The 18,606-nt window shown below is 43.3% G+C and overlaps 1 protein-coding gene across 1 annotated transcript in view; it reads left to right on the forward strand.

Annotated features, from left to right (window-relative positions):
- Window positions 1–18,606, forward strand: part of cps1 (carbamoyl-phosphate synthase 1, mitochondrial) — a 171,062-nt gene that overhangs the window by 76,340 nt on the left and 76,116 nt on the right. The window contains exons 16-19 of the mRNA XM_059967443.1: window positions 645–773; window positions 11,263–11,407; window positions 14,117–14,327; window positions 18,331–18,529. Coding sequence (XP_059823426.1) covers window positions 645–773; window positions 11,263–11,407; window positions 14,117–14,327; window positions 18,331–18,529 — 684 coding nt within the window. The remainder of the gene's footprint in view (window positions 1–644; window positions 774–11,262; window positions 11,408–14,116; window positions 14,328–18,330; window positions 18,530–18,606) is intronic.

Below are 18,606 nucleotides of genomic sequence, written 5' to 3' on the forward strand. Positions count from 1 at the left end.
TGCTCAGTGCCGCAGCTAATGAATGCAAGCATGTCGCTTTCAGGGAGGCATGGACTTGGACCCCATGAAGAATCTTGGGCTGCATGTCCATAGAGAAGTACAGAAGTCCAAGACCCTAAACCCACCCCCCCAGTACATTAAAGCTCCTTTTGGTCCTGCCATTTACTGTGCACTTTCCCCTTACAAGGCACAGAATACCACAGAACTGCTGAGGGAAATGTAGATGGGCGAAAAGGCTGGCCTGGATGGAGTGGGTTCAAGTGCCTGTTTCTGCGCTGTGTAAATCTGACTCGTAGGGATGTATGTGGCTACTGGAGAATGCAGCCAAAGCCCAGGGAGTCTGGAAACTTCACGAATGTAGCAGTGCAGGTCAGCATTAAACTTGGAGCTGTGGGGCAGCAGCTTCACTAGCTGTATTACAGTGCCACCCCCACCACTAACAAATCTTTCACAGTAACCGCTCTGTGATTTGAGGCATGGTGCAGTGACAATGGTAGTGCCAGTAAATGGCCTGTATTTCTATCGATTTAATGTTGAACCCAAACTGTCAGTTGGTAAGGCTTGACTTTTAGACTGATTCTGAGGATGTACACTTGGTGAGTTGTATCCATTCCAGCCAGACTAACAGCTTTCTGAACCTACAGCTGGAGGACGCCTTCCAAGCAGCAGAGAAGATTGGATATCCTGTCATGGTGAGATCTGCCTATGCACTTGGTGGCCTTGGTTCTGGTCTGTGCAACGACAAAGAAAAACTTACCGAAATTGCCAGTAAAGTAAGTAGCATTTCCTCATTGTATGTGAGACAGTGAGTCTGTGCACTGCTGTGTTTCAGAGCGAGTGTTGTGGACTGCATTGTATGTGTGTCACTGGCGGTGTTATCTCTGGCTTGAGCTGTAGTTGTCTATTGTGGTGGGTTTTGTTTAGGATGTTGCTGACTGCACGTTGAGTCCATTGTGCATGTGCTAGGAGGAGAGGTTGAATAAAGGGGTCGTTTTGGCTGATGTGGTGGGGGCTGTGAGAAGATCTGATGGGAGTTTATGAAATCATGAGGGTTACAGATTGACAGCTGGTATCTTTTTCCTAGTGTAGAAATGTCTAACACTATAGAGCACACATTTAAGGTGAGAGGGGACAAGCTCAAAGGAGATGTGTGAGGCAATTTTTTTTTACCACAGAGTGGTTGGTATGCTCTGCTGGGGGGGAGGGGGGGAATGTTGGAAGCACGTGTACTAGAGGTGTTTAAGATACTCTTAGAAAGGCACATGAACATCCTGAGAAGGGAGGGATATTTATATTATATCGGCAGAAGGGAATAGTTTAGTAGGTGTTTAGTTATTAGTTTAATTAAACTGGCATGACATTGTGGGCCGAAGGACCTGTTCTTGTGTGCTAAGCTATGCTGTTGTATATCCTGTGGACATATCATAATCATGCCCATACATCAGTCAGTTTAAGGAGCCATAACTTGTTTGCTATAGAAAACAGCAGAATAACGCAGTTTAGGTGAAACTAACTAGTTTATTGCATGACTAACATTAATCATTTGGATTTGCAGACTTTTTGTGGGTTCTGTGCTGGTTTTAGTGTGCAAATGAGCACAGGGGAGACAAGTTCCTGAACTGCTAATTTTGCTCAACTAATTGTGCTATTAATTATTCAAGCTGATAGTCTTCCCATCAATTTGGTTAGCGATGAAGTTAGCCTTTGCCAACTTGTATCCAGCACAAGCAACCTATATCCTTAATTACACTTGGTGCCCCCTGTACCGAATGGTGGCCACTGAGTGTATGTTCATGGTCTTCTGCTGCTGTGGCCCAACCACTTCAAAGTTCAGAGATACTCATCTGCATACCACTGTTGTAAAATGTGGTTATTTGAGTTACAGTCACCTTTTTGGTCAGCTTGAGCCAGTCTGGCCATACTCCTTTGACTTCCAAGGCATTTTCACCCACAGAAATGCTGCTCACTGGATTTTTTTTTTTGTTTATCACACCATTCTCTATAAACTCCAGTGAGCGTTGTGCACAAAAATCCCAGGAGCTCAACAATTTCTGAGAATACTCAAACCACCCCATCTGGCACCAACAAGCATTCCATAGTCAAAATCACTTAGATCACATTTCTTCCCTATTCTAGTATTTAGTCTGAACAACAACTGAACCTCTTGACCATGTCTGCATGCTTTTATGCATTGAGTTGCTGCCACGTGATTGGCTGATTAGATATTTACATTAATGAGTAGGTGTACAGGTGTAGCCAATAAAGTGGCCGCTGAGTATATATTTCCCTCTGCATCACATAACAGCAATTTTGTAGTTAGCATAAAGTTGTAGCAACAGTGAACGGCCCAACCATCTGGAGATATTTCTGATACACTGTTGATGTACCATGGACCTGAGCAATATTGGTATGACCGCACTTAATTGAAAGCTTTATTTTAGGCTTCTTTGTGCAGACTGAATATTAATGTTATACAGGATTCAACATTGTTTATTTTGCTTTCACAAACATACACATGTAAAGGAGAACAAAATGATTGTTACTCAGGATCTGATGTAGCATAAAAAAGCAGAATTAATATAAATACATAATATTAGCCTATATAAACAGGCTGATTGTATGTAGATAATGTGATGCTAGGTACAGGAGTATCTGTACATAAGGTGAATCAAACAGGAAATGATAAAATAGTGGTGCTGGGGTTTGATGGGGTGGGTTAATGGGTGGAGGCTGTTCCCAGAAGCTCCAACCATTGCTGCTCTGCCATTTCCCTGCTGGTATCCCCTTCCAATCGATTCTGGCCAGCTCCTCTCTTCTGCCTCTTTAATGTCTTTCACTCCTGGTGTATCAGCAGACACTAAACACTGCAGCACCAGTCATGAGGGCCAAGAAGGGAAGTTGAGCACTTACAGGACTGCTTTGAGTCAGTGGACTAGACAATATTCAGGGACTTGTCTTTGAATCTTTGAATCATAGTTGTCATTGATTCGATCAAGACCTTTGTGGATGAATCTGTATTTTCGAGAACGTTCCAGACATACCCAACCAAAAGCTGAGTCCGAACCAGGAGATTCATAGTCTGCTGAGGGCTAGATCTGTGGCATTCATGGATCCAGGACTGTACAAGAAACCCAGGTCCGACTTCCGGAGTGCTACTTTAAGAGCGAGAAAACAACTGTGTGAAGTTAGAGAAGGAATTGGATGCTTGTCAGTTCTGGCAGTGCTTGCTGGCTATACAAGGCAAAACCTATCATCATGAATGGCTGTGATGATTCATTCCCAGATGAGCTCAATGCCTTTTATGCATGCTTTGAAAGGGAGAATAAAGCTACACCTGTCCCAATCCCTGCAGCATCTATTGACGCTGTGATCTCGGTCTTGGAGGCCAACATCAGAGCATCTTTCAAGAGGGTATACCTGGTAGGGCTCTGAAAGACTGTGCCAACCAACTGGTTGGATTATTCAAGGACACCTTCAATCTCTCACTGCTGCAGTCAGAAGTTCCCACCTGCTTCAAAAGGGTACCAGCCATACCAGTGCCCAAGAAGAGCAGGGTTGGTCATGGCTAGAATCAACTCTTGCCTATGCAAGATCCTGGACCCGCTGCAAATTGCCTAAAACCATGGTAGGTCTGCAGTAGATGCAGCCCAATAGTAAAGGGGTATCGAGGAGCAAATAAGGAAACAGATCCTGGAAAGGTGTAATAATAAGAGAGTTGCTGTGGTGGGAGATTTTAATTTCCCAAATATTGATTGGCATCTCTCTAGAGCAAGGGGTCAGATGGAATTTGTTAGGTGTGTTCAGGAAGGTTTCCTGACACAATATGTGGATAAGCCTACAAGAGGAGAGACTGTACTTGATTTGATATTGGGAAATGAACCTAGTTAGATGTCAGATCTCTCAGTGGGAGAGCATTTTAGAGATAATGATCATAATTCTATCTGTTTTACAATGGCATTGGAGAGAGATAGAAACAGAAAAGTTAGAAAAGCGTTTAACTGGAGTAAGGGGAATTATGAAGCTATCAGGCAGGAATTTGGAAACTTAAATTGAGAACAGATGTTCTCAGGGAAAGGTACAGAAGAAATGTGGCAAATGTTCAGGGGATATATGTGTGGAGTTATGTATAGGTACATTCCAATGAGACAGGGAAGTTATGGTAGGGTACAGGAACCGTGGTGTACAAAGGCTGTAGTAAATCTTTCAAGAAGAAAGGAGAAGCTCGTGAAAGATTCAGAGAGCTAGGTAATGTTAGAGATCTAGAAGATTATAAGGCTAAGAAGGAAATTAGGAGAGCCAGAAGGGGCCATGAGAAGGCCTTGGTTGACAGGATTAAGGAAAACCCCAAGGCATTCTACAAGTATGTGAAGAGCAAGAGGGTAAGACGTGAAAGAATAGGACCTATCAAGTGTGACAGTGGGAAAGTGTGTATGGAACTGGAGGAAATAGCAGAGGTACTTAATGAATACTTCAGTATTCACCATGGAAAAGGATCTTGGTGATTGTAGTGATGACTTGCAGTGGACTGAAAAGCTTGAGCATGTAGATATTAAGAAAGAGGATGTGCTGGAGCTTTTGGAAAGCATCAAGTTGGACAAGGCTCTGGGACCGGATGAGATGTACCTCAGGCGAGGGAGGAGATTGCTGAGTCTCTGGTGATGATCTTTGCATCATCAATGGAGACAGGAGAGTTTCCAGAGGATTGGAGGGTTGCAGATGTTGTCCTTTATTCAAGAAAGGGAGTAGGGATAGCCCAGAAGATTATAGAACAGTGAGTCTTACTTCAGTGGTTGGTAAATTGATGGAGAAGATCCTGAGAGGCAGGATTTAAGAACATTTGGAGAGGTATAATCTGATTAGGAATAGTCAGCATGGCTTTGTCAAGGGCAGGTCGTGCCTTACAAACCTGATTGTATTTTTTGAGGATGTGACTAAACACATTGATGAAGGAAGAGCAGTAGATGTAGTGTATATGGATTTCAGCAAGGCATTTGACAAGGTACCCCATGCAAGGCTTATTGAGAAAGTAAGGAGGCATGGGATCCAAGGGTACATTGCATAGTGGATCCAGAACTGGCTTGCCCACAGAAGGCAAAGAATGGTTGTAGATGGGTCATATTCTGCATGGGGTTCGGTGACCAGTGGTGTGCCTCAGGGATCTGTTCTGGGACCCTTACTCTTTGTGATTTTTATAAATGACCCGGATGAGGAAGTGGAAGGATGGGTTAGTAAGTTTGCTGATGCCACAAAGGTTGGGGGTGTTGTGGATAGTGTGGAGGGCTGTCAGGGGTTACAGCAGGACATTGATAGGATACAAAACTGGGCTGAGAAGTGGCAGATGGAGATCAACCCAGATAACTGTGAAGTGGTTCATTTTGGTAGGTCAAATATGATGGCAGAATATAGTATTAATGGTAAGACTCTTGACAGTGTGGAGGATCAGAGGGATCTTGGGGTCTGAGTCCACAGGACAGTTAAAGCAGCTGTGCAGGTTGATTTCTGTGGTTAAGAAGGTGTACAGTGTATTGGCCTTCATCAATCGTGGAATTGAATTTAGAAGCTGAGAGGTAATGTTGCAGCTATATAGGACCCTGGTCAGACCCCACTTAGAGTACTGTGCTCAGTTCCGGTCGCCTCACTACAGGGAGGATGTGGAAGCCATAGAAAGGGTGCAGAGGAGATTTACGAGGATGTTGCTGGATTGGGGAGTATGGTTTATGAAAACAGGTTGAGTGAACTCGGCCTTTTCTCCTTGGAGCGAAAGAGAATGAGAGGTGACCTGATAGAGGTGTATAAGATGATGAGAGGCATTGATCGTGTGGATAGTCAGAGGCTTTTTCCCAGGGCTGAAATGGCTGCCACAACAGGGCATGAGTTTAAGGTGTTGGGGAGTAGGTACAGGGGAGATGTCAGGGGTAAGTTTTTTATGCAGAGAGTGGTGAGTGCATGGAATGGGCTGTCAGCAACGGTGGTGGAGGCGGGTACGATAGGGTCTTTTAAGATAACTTTGGATAGATACATGGAGCTTAGAAAAATAGAGGGCTATGGGTAACCTCTAACCTCTAGTAACCTCTAGTAATCTCTAATCTCTAATGTCCATCACAATTTTGTGGGCCGAAGGGCCTGTATTGTGCTGTAGATTTTCTATGTTCCTTGCTGACAATCAGCACTGGTGCATCTCAAGTATGCATGTTTAGCCCACTGTTCTACTGTCTTTACACCCCTGACTGTGTGGCAAGACACAGCTGAAATGCCATCTATAAATTTGCTAATGTCACTGCTGTTGTAGGCAGAATGTTATATGATGACGAAGAGGCGTACAAGAGTGAGATAAATCAGTTGGTTAAGTGGTGCTGTGAGAACAAGTGTGCACTCAGTTTCAGAAAGACTGAGGAATTGCTTGTGGACTCAGCAAGGGGAAGACCATAAGACATGGGAGCAAAATTATGCGTTCATGGCTGATTTATTATCCCTCTCAATCCCGTTCTCCTGCCTTCTCCTCATATCTTTGACATTCTTACTAATGAAGAACATATCGACCTCTGCTTGAAATATACACAAATGACTTGGCTTCTACAGCTATCTGTGGCAATGAATTCCACAGACTTACCACCATCTGGCTAAAGAATTACTCTTCATCTCCGTTTTAAATGGTTGTCTCTCTATTCTGAGGCGGTGCCCTCTATTCCTAGACTTCCCCACTGTAGGGAACATCCTCCCTACATCCACTCTAGCTAGGCTTTTCAATATTCGATAGGTTTCAATAAGATCCTCTCTCATTCTTCTAAACTCCAGTGAGTACAGGCCCAGAACCATCAAATGCTCCTCATACATTAACCCGTTTATTGCCGGAATCTTTCTTGTGAACTTCCTCTGCATCCTCTCCAATACAATCATATTTTTTCTGAGATAAGGTGCCCAAAATTGCTCACAATACTCCAAGTGCAGTCTGACCAATGTCTTTTAAAGCCTCAATGTTACATTTTTTGCTCCTATATTCTAGTCCTCTCAAAATGAATGCGAACATTACATTTGCCTTCCTTGACACTGACCAACCTGCAAGAGAACACACACCAGTCTTCACTGAGGGACAAGCAGTTTCAAGTTCCTGAGTGTCAACGTTACAACTGACTAATTTATTTTGGTTGCCAAGCTGAGACTGAAGTAGAAAGTGGGGGGGTGGGGGGGCACAATCAGGAGCCAAATCCTTGCTGAGATTATGGAAGCGTAATGTGATCTCTTGCAGCTTTGACAATGTTTTTAACTGAAGTATGCTATCAAACTTGAAATTGCTGTTTATCCTGCTTTATTGCTATTGGGCTTAGTAAAAGTTGTTAGAGCTAATGAGCTTTTCATACAATATATAATTATATTACATGCCTTTACTCTCTGCATTCTCACAAGAAAACTAATGTTTCCCAGATCCTTCTTGGAACATGTTATAACCCTTTCCCAGAGGCTCCATTTCCCTTCTGAATCAAATATCTACATGTCAGTAATTGGTAGTGATAATCACAAGGGTACCAACCTCTGGGAGGTTGGAGAATATCCATGCCTAAGCTCTTAATATACTAAGAAATGGCCCCTTTCTCATGGTTGTTATTTTTTGTGCATAGATAGCAGGTTACAGTTGGAACATCTTGAACTTATGGTGCCATAGTAGCGTAGTGGTTAGTGTGATGTTATTACAACTTGCTTTGTTGAGTTCAGAGTTCATTTCTGATGGTGGCCGTAAAGAGTTTATAAGTCTTCCTTGTGAGCACATAGGTTTCCTCTGGGTGCTCTGGTTTCTTCCCACAGTCCAAGGATATACCAATTAAAAAATTAATTGGTCATCATAAATTGCCTTGCAGTTAGGCTAGGTTTAAATAGGTGGGTTGTGGGGAGATGCGGCTTGTTTGGTTGGAAGGTTCTGTGACGTGCTGTACCTCGAAATAAAATAAACATATATAAAAACATCTCTGAATCTCTACCCTGGATCCAACATATTGATGCTATTACAAAGAAGGCACAACAGTGGCTATATGTCACTCTGAGCTTGAGGAGACTTGATATGTCACTAAAGGAGTTTGCAAGTTTCTACAGCTGTATCGTGGAGAGTATTCTAACTGGTTGCATCACTGCCTGATATGGAGTGCTTAGGTTCAAAATGCACTGCAGAAAGTTGTAAACTCAGCCAGTGCCATCATGGACTATAGCCTCCCCAGCAATGAGGACACCTTCAAAAGGCGGTGCCTCAAAAAGATGGCATCCATCATTAAAGATCCTATCATTCAAGACATGCCCTCTTCCCATTGCTCCCATCAAGTGGGTGGCACAGGAGCCTGAAGATAAATATTTAACATTTCATGAACAGCTTTTTCCTGTCTGTGATCAGATTCTGAATGGACAATGTACCCAATAACACTACCTGACTATTTTGTTTTTGCTCTTTTTTAGCACTATGTACTTTTATTTATATATACTGTATATATGTTTTTTATATATACACAGTATTTCATATTGTGATCTATAGCATTTTAATTATGTACTTTAGTGTACTGCTGCCCACAAAACAACATATTTCATGACATGTGCCAATGATATTAAACCTGATTCTGATTTAATTCCATGTATTAGCAAGCTTCTGGAGAATCATGAAATTGGGTGAGCATTCAACCCATCAATTCTGTGCTGGGCTTTGTGCAAGAATACTGCAGACTGTGCTGATCCTCGCCCTGTGCCAAAAGCACTATAAATTCTTCCATTTTAGAGAATTATCCAGATCTCTTTTGCTGTTTTTATCCATACTGTTCATCACCTTAGATCCCCTTGCAATTTCCTCTGTGTCATGGAGTATAACCCCAGCTTCTTGAAACATTCCACTTCAACGCTAAAGTCCTTTGTGTATAGCAACTAGAAATGGCCATAATACTCCTGATATAGCTACACCAGTTTTTTAAAAAATCATTGTGAACCCCTTGGCTATTGTGGTTCCCGCTCCCATTTATGAAGCCTAGGCTGCCACGTGCTATTTAAACATCATAAGACATAGGAAAAAATTAGGCCATTCAGATCATAGGGTCTGCTCTGCCATTCCATCATGGCTGGTTTATTATTCCTCTCTACCCCATTCTCCTGCCTTACTAATCAATACCCTCTCAACCTCTGGTTTAAATAAACCCAATGACTTGGCCTCCACAGCTGCCTGTGGCAATGAACTCACAGATTCACCATACTCTGGCTAAAGAAATTCCTCCTCTTCTCTGTTGTGATGGGATGCCCTTGTATACTGAGGGTGTGCCCTCTGGTCCTGGACTCCCTCACTAGAGGAAACATCCTGTCCACATCGACTCTGCCTAGGGCTTTCAAAGTTTCAATGAGATCCTGCCTTATTGTTCTAAACTTCAGCAAGTACATGCCTTTACTTGCACAGTCAGGTTAAATGAACTGTGTACATATATCCCAAATCTCTTAGTTCTTGTGCATCATTCAGAACAATGATCTCTACTGTATTTTGTCTTTTCAGTCCAGCATCATTCCACCATCCTTTCTATGATCCCCTTACAGCTCACTACACCCCTAGGTGTAGGTGACAGCTACTGAGTTGGAAATTTGTTCAGTGCCCTCTGGACTCTTTAAGTTGTTAATATATTAAGGCAAGTAGTAATCCCTGGGGAAACTCCACCATAGTCTCTCCTCCAGTTTGAAAGTGACCTTTCACAGCTTTTTAGAGTAACACACACAAAATACTCGAGGAACTCAGCAGGTCAGGCGGCATCTATGAATGGGAATAATTACTGTACACCTTTAATATCTTTTTTGTTTCTTTTTCTGAAGCCAGTCTACTATCTATTTTGCTCTAAACCCTTTTATTCCACGTGCTTCAGTCTTGATGATGAGCTTATTATTTGACATCTTATCACAAGCCTTTTCAAGTCCACGTCTCCCTTACCACTCCCCTCTGTCATCCATCAAAAACATGAGAAGGTTGGCAGATACTGGAAATCCAGAGCAACACACACAACAAAAAAAAACTATCGTTTGGTGTACAATCTTGTTCTTTCACAAATCCATGCTGTCTTTATCTGCTCAGTTGACAGTTCATTCTGCCAATTAATTCTAGAACTTCTCCAACATCAAGCTTAAGCTGACTGAGACTGAATTATGGAGAGAGATTGAGGAGGTTCAGCCTGTTTTCCTTGGAGCATAGGAGACTTTCAGGTGATCTTTTGGAGGTGGATAAACTTATGAGGGGCACAGACAGGATGAATGAGTGCAGTCTTGAATGCGCTAGGGCTTTTATCTTTGGAGCAAAGGAGGATGAGAGGTGACTTGATAAAGGTGTATAACATGATAAGGTGGGCATCCAGAGCCTTTTTCCCAGGGTTGCAATGGCTAACATGACAGGGAATACTTCTAAGGTGATTGGAGTAAAGTATAGGCAGGGTATCAGAAGTAGTTATTTTTACACTGAGAGTTGTGGGTGTATGAAATGCACTGCCAGAGGTGAGGTAGAAACAGGTACGTTGATGACATTTAAGAGAATCTTAGATAGGCACATGGCTAGACTGATTTTAGAGTAGATTAAGAGGTAAACACAACATCGTGGGCCAAAAGGTCTGTACTGCTCTACGATCTATAATTCTGGACTGATCCATCAAGGAAATGAGATCGAATCTTGGAATGAAAATTCAAGTTAATTGATTGAATCTGGAATAAAGAGTGGTGATGGTGAGAGAGAAACGATTGACTGACATCGAGGGCCATCACATTCGCTGACACCCTTTTACAGAAGTGATGTTAGTGCCCCATCTGATTTGTTTGTGGCTCCAGACCCACAGATAAGACACTGAGGCTGGAAAGCTAGGTCTTTATTCCTTGAAATATAAAAAAATGAAGGGTGACCTTATAGAAATGTTTAAAATTATGAGAGGCATGGCTAAGGTGAGCGGTAACAATAATTTCTCGAGGGGAATGTAGATAGAAATTAGGGGCCGTGAATTTAGGATGAGAGGGGTCAGATTTAAAAGGGACCTGAATGGCAACTTTTTTCATGCCAGGGTTGGTGAGTATATGGAGAAGACTGCCAGAGGAAGTGGTTGAGGCAGGGACAATAGCATCATTTAATAATTACCTGGAGAGGTTCTTTGGTGGTGGGGCTTAGGGAATATGGGCCAAACACAGCAGATTGGAACTAGCTGGGTGAGTACTGTGGTTGGCAAGGACCCGTGACTTTGCTCTGTTACTCTATGTCTTCTAATGGCAGTTTTCTTTCACCAGGCTTTGGCAATGACCAACCAGATCCTGGTGGAGCAGTCGCTGCTGGGCTGGAAAGAGGTGGAGTATGAGGTGGTCCGAGATGCTGCTGACAACTGTGTGACTGTGTGCAACATGGAGAACTTTGACCCCTTGGGAATCCACACAGGTAAAGCCATCAGGGATGAGTGTAAGATAGACTTTGGATTTGCTTTGGTCTTTTCACTCCTCCTCTGTGCCCTGGATGTTCTGAGGTGGTCAGCCGCATTCTGTAGTTGTTGGGGATGACGCTTGATATAAGACCGCTGTATCACTTTGCAGGCCAGTGAGAGATGGATGACTGGCAGCCTTACCCCTGCTACGGTCACCTCAGGAGCAGTACACAGTGGGATTGATGGCATAGCTGTGGAGGAAACATTGGACTGTGAAGGCCCTTGTGTGAGAGCTTTGGTCACCAGGCATTCTGCTGATTAGCTTTGTTGGTCTGCTTGGGGAACCACCTAACAGGATTCACCATCTTCTTGCCTTACAGGGCCTTCTCCAGGATATCCTAAGGAGATGACTGTCTAATCCACTTGTGGCCTCCAATGCACAATTCCATTTACAAGGGACACAAGACATTGTCCAAATAAATGGAATAGTTGTAGAAGGTAGAACAGCACAGAACAAGAACACACCCTTTGGCCCACAATTTATGCTAAACTATTTAAGCTAATGACTCCAAATTAAACTAATTCCTTCTGTCTGCATATGGTCCATATCCCTCAATTTTCTCCATATTTGTGTGCCTTTCTAAGAGCCTCTTAAGAACCTGTGTCATATCTTCCTTCAAAACCAACCACACTCGAGGCTCTTGCTACTCTCTGCGGAAATAAAAGACAACTTGCTCTGCACAACTCCTTTGAACATTCCCACTATCACTTTAAATGCATACCCTCTGTATTAGACATTTAAATCCTGAGATAAAGATATCAGCTGTCTATTCTTTCTGTGCCTTTCATAAACCTCCAAACCCCTGTTACTCAAGAAAACAACCCAATTTTGAACTCAGTGCTTTGACTAATGTAGGCAAGCATGCCATTTGCCTTCTTTACTACCCTGTCACCCTGTGCACTCAATTTCAAGGAGCTGTGGACTTGGACTCATAGATTCCTATGTACATTAACATGTTTTAAGGGTCCTCCCATTGAATGTGTACGGTCTCTTTGTGTTTGATCTCCCAAAGTGCATCACCTCACATTTAGCCAGGGTAAACTTCATCTTCCCTTTCTGCACCCAGATCTGCAATGGATCACTGTCCTACTGTATTCTTTGTCAATCTTCAAAACTATCCACAATATCAACAACCTGGTAGCACCTGCAAATTTACTAACCTGTCCATTAATGTTTCCCTGTGGAACACCACTAGTAACTGATCTCCAGCCAGAATAAGATCCATCAACCACTACATCCCTGTTTTCTATGGTGGCAATTCTGAACCTAAATGACCTGGTTGCCATGGAGTCCATGCATTTTAATAAGACCATAAGACAAAGGAGCAGAATTGGGCCATTTGCCCCACTGAGCCTGTTCCACTCTTGGCTGATCTGTTATTCTTCTCAACCCCATTCTTCTGCCTTTTCCCCATAACCTTTGACACCCTTCCTAATCAAGTACCTATCAACTCCTCTTTAAGTACACCCAGTGACTCGGCCTCCACAGCCTTCCGTGGCAATGAATTCCACAGATGCACCACCTTCTGGCTAAAGAAATTCCTCCTCATTTCTGTTCTGTAGGGACATCTCTCCATTCTGAGGCTGTGCTCACTAGTCCTAGATTCACCCACTATAAGAAATATCCTCCGCATATTGTCTATGTACGCCTTTCAATTTTCAATAGGTCTCACTGAGATTCTCCCCCCCCCCCCCCCCCCCAATTCTTCTAAACTCCAGCATGTACAGGTTCAGCGCCATCAAACACTCTTCATATGTTAACCCTTTCATTCTCGGGAGCATTTTTGTGAACCTTCTTTGGACCCTCTCCTCTCCAGTGTCTTTCTTAGATAAAAGGGCCCAAGAATGCTCACAATACTCCAAGTGTGGTCTGATCAATGCCTTAAAAAACCTCAGCATTGCGTCCTTGCTTTTATATATTCTATTTGTCATCTTGTAATAAATGCTAACATTGCATTTGCCTTCTTTATCACCAGCTTGCAAATTAACCTTTAAGGAATCCTGCATGAGACCACCAAGTCCCTTGGTACATTTAATTTATGAATTTGCTCCCCATTTAAAAAGTGGTCAACATCTTTATGCCTTCTACCAGAGAGCACAACATACACTTTCCTACACTGTATTCAATCTTCCATTTCTTTGCCCGTTCTCTAAGTCCCTCTGCAGACTCCTGCTTCCTCAACACTACCTGCACCCACACCTGTCTTTGTATCATCCATTAAGTTGACCACAAAGCCATTAATTCTGTCATTCAAATCATTGACACGAGACGTGAAAAGAAGCAGTCCCAACACCGACCCCTGCCGAGCACCACTCGTCACCAGCAGCCAACCAGAATAGGCCCCCTTTATCCCCACTCTTTGCCTCCTGTCAGCAATAGTTTGTCCTTCGCTGCTACTGGAGCAGTCATATCCAATGACAGATGCCGTGTCCGAGCGCAATATACGAGAGGAAAAACACTGATACGCCATTAGGTCTGGGGCCGTGTGCCTTCTGTGAGGAAGCCTGGTAGAAATTAGGCGAAAAATCTCTAGCAAATGAGATAGCAAGCAAGACTGTGTTTCACTGGCTTGAATCATGATGCTGTCTCTGATATGCTTTACAAGAGCCGTCCATCCTCGAATACTGGGGTTCTAATTGTCCGCCTCCTTGTGTCTTGTGTTTAGGAGACTCTGTGGTTGTAGCCCCGAGCCAGACCCTGTCCAATGAAGAGTACCACATGCTGCGTGAAACTGCGATCAAGGTGGTGCGTCACCTAGACATTATAGGGGAGTGTAACATCCAGTATGCCTTGCACCCTGCCTCCCTTGAGTATTGCATCATTGAAGTCAACGCCCGGTTGTCCCGCAGCTCAGCTCTGGCGTCGAAGGCCACAGGGTAAGGAGGGCAATCTCCGGTACATCCACGCATCTCTTATGTTCCACTTACGTTTCTTTAGCTTAACTCTTCAAATGCCATTTTGTTTAATTCATGAACTATTCATTCAAGGAGCAGTTCCTACTGTGCTAGTTAGTGACCTCATCTGTAGCACTAGGTACTGGATATCACTTCAAGTAGAAACATTTCCTCTACGTCTTTCATTAACTGAGAAAACCTCAGTGTCCCTCTCCTGCTTTCTGGGGAGAATTGCCCAGCTTCTTAGGGGTGGGTAATGGATGCATCCTCACCGTTTCTAAAAATCAATATATAGAAAGTAATTCTTGCATGTGTGACTTCCCTTTGCATCTTCAGTCCTCTGGAGGTGGAGACTAGTGGTGTTGATGGCTCATCGTAAGTGTGATCTTTCCCAGATTCGAGACTTTAAAGTATTTAAATCCCTTCTTTATAGCTGTTCAGACGAGAATTTGATTTGCTCTATTCATGACCTTACTGACCTGTACTGCTGCTTTTACTGACCTTTCTGTTTAGAGAATCGTTTTCTTAAGTTCTCAATCAATGTAATTGAGACTCTGAGTAAAAATTAGGAAAAATTTGGAGATTCCATTTGAGGAGGTACTAGGAAAACTAACTGAACCAGTGATTGGGACTTGCCACAATGATAGTGGATGGTTGGGCAAGACATTGGTGAGGCTGCTTTTGGAGTATTGCATTCAGTTTTGATCACCCTAGGATAGGAAACTTACCACTAACCTGGAAAGAGTTCTCTAGAGATTTACAATGACGTTGCTGGGACTGAGTTATTGAGAGAGGTTGTACAGGTTGGGACATATTTCATTGGAGCATAAAGGAATAAGGGGTGAACTTATTGATGCACATAAAATTATGAGGGTCATAGTTAGAGTGAATGTGCAGTCTTCTACCAAGGGTTGGCGAACCAAGAACTAGAGGGCACAGGTTTAAGGTGAGGAGGAGAGATGTAACAAGAGCCTGAAGGGTAATTTTTCACCCAGAAGGTGGTTAATACTGTATATAGAATGAGCTGCCAGAGGAAGTGGTTGAGGCAGGTACATTAACAACATTTAGAAGGTACTTGGAGAAGAATATGAATAGGTAATGATTAGAGCAGGGGTTCTCAACCTGGGGTCCACGGACCCTTTGCTTAATGGTATTAGTCCATGGCATTAAAAAGTTTCTCACTTTATCCTTTAAAATTGTTCCGATTGTTGACTGACTGTAACCTAATGCTTTTCCGATGACCGATGGCGTTTTACCTAGTTCCGATCGCTTTATTATTTCCACTTTATTTTCAATCGTGATCGTGATTATTTTCATGAACAGAAACACTGCAGATTCAGAGCTCCACCAGGTCTTAAAGACCACTGCTCTGAGACAGGCTGAATAAGGTCCGGGGTTCCACTGGGTCCTAAAGTCCACCTCACTGAGACAGGTTAAATAAGGGACTTGAGCATCTGCGATTTTTGGTATCCGCGAGGGGTCCCGGAACCAATCCCTTGTGGATAAGGAGGGCCTTATCCACTCGGGGCAGATGTACTCAGGGAATTGTACAACAGAAACATAAAAGTAGTATAGGGAGCACATGCATAGGTTTCTTAATAGGTTTGCCCCATTGAGGCAGGGAAATGATGGTAGGGTGAAGCAGTCATGTTAGACAAGAGATGTGGAACATCTACTCAAGAGGAAGAAAGTAGCTTACTTAAGGTTTAGGGAGTACGAATCAGAGGGATCTAGAGAGTTACTAGGTTGCCAGGTCGGAGCTAAAAAATGGATTTGGAGCAAGAAGGGGACAAGAAAAGACCTTGGTGACTAGGATTAAGTAAAATCCCAGGATGTTCCACACAAACGCGATGAACAGGAGGATGACTAGAGGATAAGATCAAACAGGGATAAAAGAGGAAGGATACCTGGAGTCAGAGGAGGTAGGAGAGGTCCTTTGTTTCAGTGTTCACCAGGGAGAGGGACCTTGATGAATGTGAGGACAGAGTAAAACAGATTGTATGTTTCAATGTACAAGTGACAAATGAAGTTAATCTTAAACTTTAGAATCAATCTTAAGCATTAGGCTCGATACTGTATGTCCCCAGGACTAGACGGGATAAGCCCCTGGTTACTACTGGTAGTGAAGGAAGAGATTTCTGTGTCTTTGACGATGACCTTTGCATCTTCACCTGCTACAGGAATAGAACCAGAAAATTGGACAGAGTTTTACATCAGTGGTGGACAGCATTCTTAGAGACAGAATTTACCAGTTTTTGGAGAAGCGTGGTCTCTGGTTAGGGATAGTCAGCATAGTTTTGGGATGGGCAGGTTGTGCCTAATGAGCCCAAGTGAGTTCTTTGAGGGAATGACAGAACAAATTAATGAAGGTTGAGCAGTAGGTGTGGTGTGTATAGATTTTGGTAAGGTGTTTGACAAAGTTCCACACTGTAAGCTCATTCAGAAAGTCAGGAAGCATGAGATCCAGGGAAACTTGGCTGTGTGGATTCAGACACAAACTAGAGAAAATCTGCAGATGCTGGAAATTGAAGCATGAACCCTGCAGGCCAGACAGCATCTATGGAGAAGTGTACAGTTGATGTTTCGGCTCAAGACCCTTCAGCAGGTCATCCAGGAGTGTGTGAGTGAGTGTGTGTGTGTGTGTGATGGATTCGGAAATGGCTTGCCCATAGAAAGCAGAGAATGGTTGTATATGGTGCATATTCTGGTGGAGGTTGGTAACCAATGCGTGTCCCATAGGATTTATTCTGTGACCCCTGCATTTTTGACTTTTGTAAATGAGGAAGTGAAAAGTTGGATTAGTAGGTTTGCAGATGACAGTGTGGACGGTGAAGAAGGTTGCTGTAGGTTACAACGGGATATTCATAGGATGCAGAGCTGGGATGAGAAGTGGTTGATGGAGTTAAATCTGGAAAAGTGAAGTGATATACTATGTAAGATAATGCTTAAAGGCAGAGTGCAGGGTTAATGGTCGACTTCTTGGCAGTGTGGAAGAACAGGGCGATCTTGGGCTCCACATCCATAGATCCCTCAATGTTGTTGCACAAGTTGATATGGTGTGTTGGCCTTCATTAGACTGGGGATTGAGTTTCAGAGCTGCGAGGTAATGTTTCAGCTGTATAAAACTCTGGTTAGACCACACTTGGAGTATTGTGTTCAGTTCTGGTTACCTCGTTATTGGAAGGATGTGGAAGCTTTAGAGAGGGTGCCAAGGAGATTTACAAGGGTGCTGTCTGGATTAGAGACTATATCATACGAGAAAGGGTTGAGCAAGCAAGTGGTAGATGCATAGAATGTGCTGCCAGGGTTGGTGGTAGAAACAGATTCATTAGGGACATTTACGAGACTCTTAGATAGGCTTGTAGATGGAAGAAACAAGGCGGTCTCTGTGGTTAGATTTATGTTAGTATAGGTTAAAAGTTCAGCACAACATCATGGGCCAAAGGACATTATTGTGCTGTAATGTTCTATACCCATCACTCTTGCTAAATAGGGAAGGCATTGAAATGGATCCTGGGGAATTCCAGACTGTTTAGTTTAATCCTGGCTGCTGGGTGATTTAATACTTTACAAATGAAAAACAACTACATGACTCTGAAATAAAAGTGGATCAGGCAGAAAGAAAGAAACAATGGGTAGCTGAGGTTATACGTTTGGAGGATAATTAAGCCCAGATAAACCTGTTGATCGTGACCTGCGTGGAAGCTCAATGGTAAGGTTTTACCAGCTGTTCATCACTTGGAGAGCAGCAGAGCTTGGGTAGCCACTCAGCATCTCCTTTCCCTTTCAAAGACTCTAGTTCTCAGCACATTTCCACCAACTGAAAGAATTAACCTATTGCACAGGGACTAGAGTTGTTCGGTCTACATGCTTTTATCTGCTCACGTGTGATGCTGCACACTGAACAGCCTCATGTCTGGGAATGAAAGCTGCTTTTCTCTGCGGTTTGGTCGCCAGTCACTGATTCCGATCTTTTTCTTCACAGATATCCACTGGCCTTTGTGGCTGCTAAGTTGGCCCTTGGCATCCCCCTGCCTGACATCAAGAATGCTGTTTCAGGGAAGACGACAGCATGCTTTGAACCCAGCCTGGACTACATTGTAACCAAGGTTCCTCGGTGGGACTTGGACCGTTTCCATGGAGCCTCGCGAGAGATTGGCAGCTCTATGAAGAGTGTTGGGGAGGTGAGTGTGTTGACTAACTCAATTGGCAGGTTTCTATGTCTACTGGCCTCTTTCTGCCATCAGCCTTTGTGAAGGAT

This window comes from Hypanus sabinus, chromosome 4 (genome assembly GCF_030144855.1).
Source record: "Hypanus sabinus isolate sHypSab1 chromosome 4, sHypSab1.hap1, whole genome shotgun sequence".
Lineage (NCBI taxonomy): Eukaryota > Metazoa > Chordata > Chondrichthyes > Myliobatiformes > Dasyatidae > Hypanus > Hypanus sabinus.